General features: G+C 38.1%; 1 protein-coding gene across 1 annotated transcript in view; it reads left to right on the top strand.

Annotated features, from left to right (window-relative positions):
- LOC115228948 overlaps positions 1-6,547 on the top strand; it is a 34,302-nt gene extending 27,755 nt beyond the window's left edge. The window contains exons 2-3 of the mRNA XM_029799392.1: positions 201-251; positions 4,080-6,547. Of these exons, the coding sequence (XP_029655252.1) occupies positions 201-251; positions 4,080-6,547 (2,519 nt within the window). The remainder of the gene's footprint in view (positions 1-200; positions 252-4,079) is intronic.
- The last annotated feature ends 1,438 nt before the right edge of the window (positions 6,548-7,985 follow it).

Here is a 7,985-nt window from a genome sequence, read left to right on the forward strand (position 1 = left end):
TTAGTCTATTTAGTTGTGGACCTGAATATTGAGCTATTACATGGTATCACTGTACAAAGTATGAAAATTTTGACCCAAGCCGTACTGGTCACCAGTTGACCATCAATGACAGGAATGTCACAGAATAACAAAATTTTGATTATTTATTAAGATAAAGACATTTTTCTGTAAAGTGTAAAATTTAAGAATATCTATTTCAGATTCTTCAATGCTTGTTGACAATGAAGTTGAAACAGAAGTAGAACCAGTTGGTGAGTATAAATCAACATTACCTTATTGATTTCTATCAAGTTTGCCATTACCTCATCTACTTTATTAAGGATGATACTTGAGAAGTAAATGAGATATGTAAGATGTCTTAATTGAGAGCGGAGATTTAGGAATGCCAATCAATTTTGTGGAGGGCATAAATAATGGGCCCACTGTTGAAAGTATATAAATATTGACCGAAACCTGCGTGAACTCTTGTAGACCATTGATGGTAGAAATCTCTCACAATAGCAGAATATAAAGGGTAAAGACCCCCTTCGGTCATGAATGACCATGGGATTGCACCTAGAAAGTTACCCTCCTAGACACAAGTCTGGGCAAGGTTGTTTTTATGGAAGGCCAGCAGTCGCCCATGCATACCAGCCTCCCCTCTCCACGCCACCAGTGTTATCCAGGGGAAAGACAAAGGTCGATACAGCTTGGCACCAGTGACGTCGCAACTCATTTCTACAGCTGAGTGAACTGGAGCAACGTGAAATAAAGTGCCTTGCTCGAGAACACAACACGCAGCCCGGTCCGGGATTCGAGCTCACAACCTCACGATCGTAAGCTCACGATCGTAAGCTCGACGCTCTAACCACTGAGCCATGCGCCTTCACATATAGATTATTGATAATGATAAAAAGGTTTTAGTGTAAATAATATTTATTTCAGAGAATCTAAAGCTTGAAGGGAAATAAGTGCAGACGATGGTAGCAGAGCCAGTTGATAAGTATAAAATAACAGCCCACAAATGTCTATTTTGCCTTTGTTTCTATGGCTGCCTCATGTGTCGATAGAGAAAATGGTGAAATACGACAGAGAGTGATCTGGGAGGGAGGGTTAGTTTATAAGTTTGTGAAAGGAAGGTAGTAGAGGGAGGAGGAATGGTGGATATGGTTGGGGATGAGAAACAGTAGGGCATCATATGTGCATGTAGGTACATGAGGGAGAATGGAGGAGAATGCGACATGTGCGGGGGAGGCATTGTTGGGGGACAAACAGGCGCTTATGCCCTTGATTTAGGTTGGTGGTTGTTCTCAAGCACAGAAAACTGCCAAGTGACTGTTAGGCTCAACATTTCAAGATCATTACTCACCATTTCGTCCCATTCTTCCTGGGAGTTCATTAGGGAAATCTGGAGGTGAGAGAACAATGCCATATCATAGATTGGGCTCCGATAGATGAATTCCACCGAGGTCGATTTTGCCTTTCATCCTTTCGGGGTCGTACTGGGGTCGATCTAATCGACTGGCGCCGTCGCCAAAGGATCCTGGCCTTGTGCCTAGAGTAGAAAATAATATTGTCCTTTAGAATAGGAACTAAAATGATTTTGTTGTTTAAAGGTAATCAGGTGATTTAATGACAAAGTGTTTGTTCGTTTTACATTTTTAGTAAGCTTACTGATTGATTATTGTTGTTGGCGCTTTTGCTTAACCAGATGTTATGGTGAAACTTGTTCCAATAGTGAACAGCCTGTTTTTTTTTACTGTCATTACGTCCACTATTCAACCATTACATCTATTCAATATTGCCTTTATTCAAGTAGAAGGCTGCTTTGCAGCTCAGACAAACTCTCTCTCTCTCTCTCTCTCTCTCTCTCCCTTTGTCTCTTTCTCGCTCCCTTTCACTATCTGCAAGTTTCAATGCAGTAAATAATATCATCCTCTCCCTTTTATCATCTGCTCTCTATGCTCCCATGTACTGGATGGGTGGTCACTGTCCATGTCATTTCTTATTAACAGTAAACTACCCATAATGATTGCTTGAGGATTACCCCTCAATTAACCATTCCAGCAGCTTTTTCATGGTGGTATGCCCTTCTTATCACCAACCACTTTACAAAGGGTCCTGGGTGAATATAATTGTGGCACAAACACTACAAGAGATTGCCATGTCCTCGGCAAGATTAAACCTCCCTCTCAAACTTACGGTGTCAACTCTCATCCAACAACCACCTCCTAGTGTGTAGTGGGAGCATTTGATCATAGCACCAGCATTAGTGAGGTTGAGTCACATTCCAAATTATTAGAAAGTTAGTCCTCACTACTCTATGATGTGTTTGTTCACTGATATGTTTAAGATGGGAGAAGAGATTATAGAAGAATCGGAATGCAGACTAAAAGATACGAGACAATAAGGATAAAAAAAGTGATTCGAAGAAGCGGTGGAGGCTGACAACAGTAAATGATGGAGACTGAGTTACAACGGTGTGTGAGGTACCAGAGTGCTTAATTATTTATTAACATTCCTTGGTTGCTCACTCTCACTGTTTCTCTTGCCCTCCTCCTCTCACTGGGTAATCATGTATGTCTTCTACTATAAGACACCTGTTTCAATCCCTCTGTCACAGTCGAACCTGTCATCCTCTGGCACACGACCACCTCCTCCTCCAATGCTCTCCCTCTCAAAGGCTTTTTGTCTTGCAAGTTCTTTGGTGACCCCCACCAGTGCTTGTGGATCCAGATCCCACTGTAAGGTTGTTGGTGTTGGGAAGAGTATCCAGCTGTAAAATCCTGCCAAATCAGACAGTGAAGCCTGGTGCATTCTTCTCCCTAGCCAGCCCCTGACAAAACGTACAAACCCTGCCAGAATGGGGAACCGACGTTCAATGATGATAGTGGTAGTGATGGTAGGTAGCGATGGATACTAATTACTTGCAAATACATCAAAGTTATACATGTTAAATTAGGAGAGAGACTGACCAAATCTCAACTGAGATAATGGATAATTACAGGTTTCTGGATTGCCATAAATACTAGTAATTACTAAAAGATCACATGGGTAATTACAGGGTTATATATTTCTGTGAATATTTTCATATATATCTGTATATTTGTAAAACACTAATTGGTATTTTAAATCAGAGCATTTAGAATTAGCCCAGCATTAAGGAAGTGGAGTGCAGAAAGTTATTGACTATAAATTATCAATAATTATTCGTTATCTCTAAATCGGTAAAAGGCAATTTCTGTTTTGTTTATTCGAATTTTATTTACCTCATTCATTCATAGAATTGGTGTTGGGGCTATCTAATTTTTAACGTCTAACATGGGGTCAGGGAGAGAGAGAGAGAGAGAGAGAGAGAGAAAGAAAGAGAGAGAGAGAAAGAAAGAGAGAGAGAGAAAGAAAGAGAGAGAGAGAAGAGAGAGAGAGAGAAAGAAAGAGAGAGAGAGAAAGAAAGAGAGAAGGAGAAAGAGAGAGAGAGAGAGAGATCATAAATCTTAGGATTGGTCGTGTAATAGCTACTCAGGCCATATTTAGTACTCACATACATACACACACATATATATAACAATACGCAGCTGGTCACAGCCTCTGTAAAAAACACCCAGATCTAACCCGTCAAATATTCCATTCTTTCATCTTGTTAAACATCACAGAGTTAACTTACAAAATACAGTGTTTTGTTTTGTGGGGTGGAGTGTGGTAGCAGTCGGGATGCAATAAATTATTTCCTCATTGTACAGTATGTGGTTGTACATGTGTAGACCTTCTAGTATTAACCACAATTGAAGTGGTCAAGGTATACATAGCCAAATCATCACGGATATCGCTCTTCAGTAACAAACTCCGCTGGTGTATATCAGTGTTTCCAGCTTGTAACCCCACTGATGTTGCTATTTCCGTGTTTATCTACAATAAATGAAATGGAAAGTGTCTTGAAAATGGTGTGGTAGGAATGTTGTGCAATGTTTTTGTTAAATTGAGAAGATTTGATTTGTTTGTGACTCGAATTGCGTAGGAAGTTGCTGTTACAAATTAATATTACCCATTCATGTCTTTTGAAAATTTAATATAATTTTATTTCTGTTGTTATTGTTATTCAGATGATCACTACATGCAGATACCACGTTTTGACTGTAAAAGTATTATGAAGTCGCATTCATCCAAATTCCGTCCCCTTTGCCCAGCTGTGTCCAAAATATTGCAGCTCACAGACTCCGATAATGATTCCAAGAACCTGGTCACAGTTTCAAGAATCGTTGAAATCTGCAATGGAATAGTAACCTATTCACCAGATTTGAAGTTAATAAGTTGTGCCACAACAGGCGGTGATTTTGATTTTCATTGTTCTTCTAATGTCACAGACATGACAAGAATTGGTGAACACACTGTTCTAGCCACAATTCCTTTCCGCAAGAAAATAGTTTTCATTAATCCATCAAGTTTCCACATAAAATCTCTGGATTATAGTTTCTTTACAATTTCCTATTTCGAACATTCTACATTTGTAGGGACTGAAATGTTTAGTAAGACAATATATCTCATAGACTGGGATAAAAATAAATTTGAAGAAAAATTTAGTGTGCAAGAAATTGTTGGAAACATAGCAGTTGGTCCACAGTATCATATCTTAATAGCCTTAGCTAATATAAATAGAATTAGCTGTTACACAATAGATGGCAGACACTTGTTTCAGTTGAGGACCCATTCCATCGATATTCCAACCGACCTCACCGTATATCGAAATTATTCTTACGCTCTGCAAGGAAATGTAATTTACAAGATTTCAGCAAACGGTGCTGTGTCCCAAAGAGAAATTGGGATAAAAGCTCGATATATTTGTGTGGCAACAAATAATATTTACTTGACTGACCGTTTTGGTCTTGTACATATTATTAGGACAAATAAAGATTTTTGGCCTCGGCTGTCTTACCATCACCAAGACCATGTCCCGAGCCTGATAAACCAAATCCATATTGATGACCCCTCCAACATTACAACGATTCTACCTATGTCAGCCTCTTCAGTAGTAATTATATATCGGGATCTAAAAGCTATATTAGTTACTGGCGAAGGGCAACCGTTTGGTGGAAAATGTTTAACCTTTAAACTCCAGCCTTCTGTTTTCTGCAGAGTGGATTCGAACACATTTATTGTCCTTTTTAGTGAGGACAGGAAACTTCAATATATTACCTGTCCACAACTAACTGAATGTGATTTAATAGACGTCGAAAACAATTACATTCAAATGTGTCATATGGTATCAAATAGGTGTTTGGCTCTGACCACCAATGAAGGTAACGTGGAGGTACATATTTTATTGATTAAAACGGATCATGTCGACATTGTAAACAGAATTACATTGGAACATGACAATGTCGCCATTGCTGCTACTCCAATTAATTTTGTAGTTGTAGACAGAAAGAAACGTAACTTGTTATTTTATTCAAGCTTTGGTGAGGAGCTTTCCAAGAAACACATTGAGTTCAATGGCTATCCTCATCATGTTTTCACAGACAAATTATACTTCTATGTTATCTTCAGGAGAGAGTCTTTGATGACTTGTTACAATATAACTGGACAAAGGAAATGGCAGTTGAAACTTCCTTCAAACTTTCGCTGTCACGCTGCTGTTTTCCAAGGAACAGCTTATGTGCTGGACGATCTGCTCAGTCGGATTCTTCTTTACAAGTACCATGACTGGTCAGACTGTCATGTAACCTTTCAAAATCCTTATAATAAAAATCTAAATATTCGACTCGAAGAAAAGGAGAATGACCAAGTTCTCATTGGTGAAATATGTCATCTGGCAAATGGACAGTTGGTGTTGTCCGACATATATAATGATTGTTTGTTATACATTTCCAACGAAGGGAACATTGTGTCTAGATTATCTCTGCCGTCTACAGCTACAGATGTATGTCGATGGAATTATAATCAGATAGGCGTCACATTACCTCTAGAGAAGCAATTACGGGTCTTCGGAAACGTATCAAAGGCAGTTATAAGTGTAGCATTAAACCAGGCTTATGTACGGGTGTGTAAGCTGGGTGAAAGTCATATTATTTGTTATTGCGATAAACCATCGCATTTAGATATTTTAAACATTAAAAATTGTAATCAAGTTCAAATAATTCATAAAATTAATATTCCTTTTGTAATGAAATCATTATCGTTAGAAAATGAAACACTAAAACTATTGATTGTTGGTAAGAAAGCAGTATTCTTCTACAAGATCATCAGGAAGAGGAGAAGAAGTGTTTTACCATCCCAAGTGAAAACACCCTCCAATCTCTATGGTTATGACGGTGGTCCTTATAGCATTGAGATGATACCCAATATTTTACTGTCGCAAGGGAAAACACAATCCAATCTCTATGGTGGACGTATTGATAAAATGTGTGTCCATTTGATAGACAACAGCCGCATGTTTGCTGTAAATGAGCATGACTTGCTGGTGAAAGATCATGTCACAAGAAGCCAAATTAACATGTTCATCGATCTGGTAGATGTATTTTCTAGAAACATCAGTCTCAGTGAAATGTTGTCTACAAGATCTCACTGTTTCTGATAAAGCTCATGAAGTTGTTGTCCCTCAAAGTTTTGGAGATAGACATCCAGTGGAGATTGGTTGTTTGGTTATTACAGAAAATAACCTGGTTGCTTTATATGACAGCACAAATCAAAACATTAAGATATTAACTTTTGATGGTCAACTTGTTGACTCTATCAAGTTAAATGTTGTCCCTAGACATATGTGTTGCTGGCGATCAAACACATTGGTTATAACGACCAATAACCATCAACCTCTGACATTAAAAGTGGAATTTCCATTGATCTTGGCAACTTACCACACGGAAAATCGATACAATTGTATCGCTTGTCGATCCGACAATCTACTGGTGTGTAGCAGTAGTAGTAGTAGTAGTAGTAGTAGTAGTAGTAGTAGTAGTAGTAGTAGTAGTAGTAGTAGCAGTAATGTTGGTGGTGGTACCTGCATACCCGAAATTGAAAACGGCCTGTTTTATATATATATCGATGAAATACAGTCAGCTGTCCGTATTATGAGAGAAATAGACTTATTTTGGATGTGCTACAGATATAATATCACCCATATCTCAGTTATTGCTAATGACAACATAATTGTCAATACCGAGAGGCTCATCACTATTCTGAACCCGAACGGGCAATATTTATATTCATTTAAGCACAGTATTTATTCCCGACCCATTTCTATGGCAACCGATGATACTTATTTGTACATTACTGGGCGGAAGAATATCTATGAAAACACGAAAAAGTATCGTATTGTCTCATTGTTGCAGAACGGTGAATACAAGAGAATATTCTTAAATGAAAGACATTATAAACGTCCGTTGGATTTCAACAGTATTAACTGTAAAGGCCCGAGGATTGTTGCAAACTATGACTCGTACTTATATATTGAAGGTTTGTACAAGATTAATCGGCAAAAATTCCCCGTTTCACGGTTACAAACAAACAATTGTCCTGTTCAAGTAAAAGACAGTTGTGTGTGAAATGGCCAATAATGGAAATGTTAAACTATTTGATGAAGACGGGAAGTTGCTATGTTATAGAGATTTTGGAAGTTTTGTTGGTGGTGTATGTTTTACAGGAGAAAGAAATATCTTGGTCACAGTCCCTAACAGACAAGAAATATTTCAACTGAAGTCACAAAACTTGGAGAAATATAAAGTTTGGGAAAGTCGAGTACCTTATGGTATAATATGGAGAAAAGTGGGAAATATTTACTGGTGTGTACATATCAACATGATTGAATGTGATACTATAAAAATTGATGGGGACCAACTGAAGGTTCTGGAATCTATGTCGTTATCGAATATGATTTTGGCCTTACTTCCCTTCCATTACATTTCAGAAGAACAAGGGAATGTTCAGTAATGAATTATTTAACAAACTTAAAAACGGTGGCGATGGAGGAGAAAGAAGAAGTACATCAAGGGAAATAGAAGTAAGACGTGGTAATT

The sequence above is a fragment of the Octopus sinensis genome, unplaced genomic scaffold, assembly GCF_006345805.1.
Source record: "Octopus sinensis unplaced genomic scaffold, ASM634580v1 Contig11448, whole genome shotgun sequence".
Taxonomy (NCBI): Eukaryota; Metazoa; Mollusca; class Cephalopoda; order Octopoda; family Octopodidae; genus Octopus; species Octopus sinensis.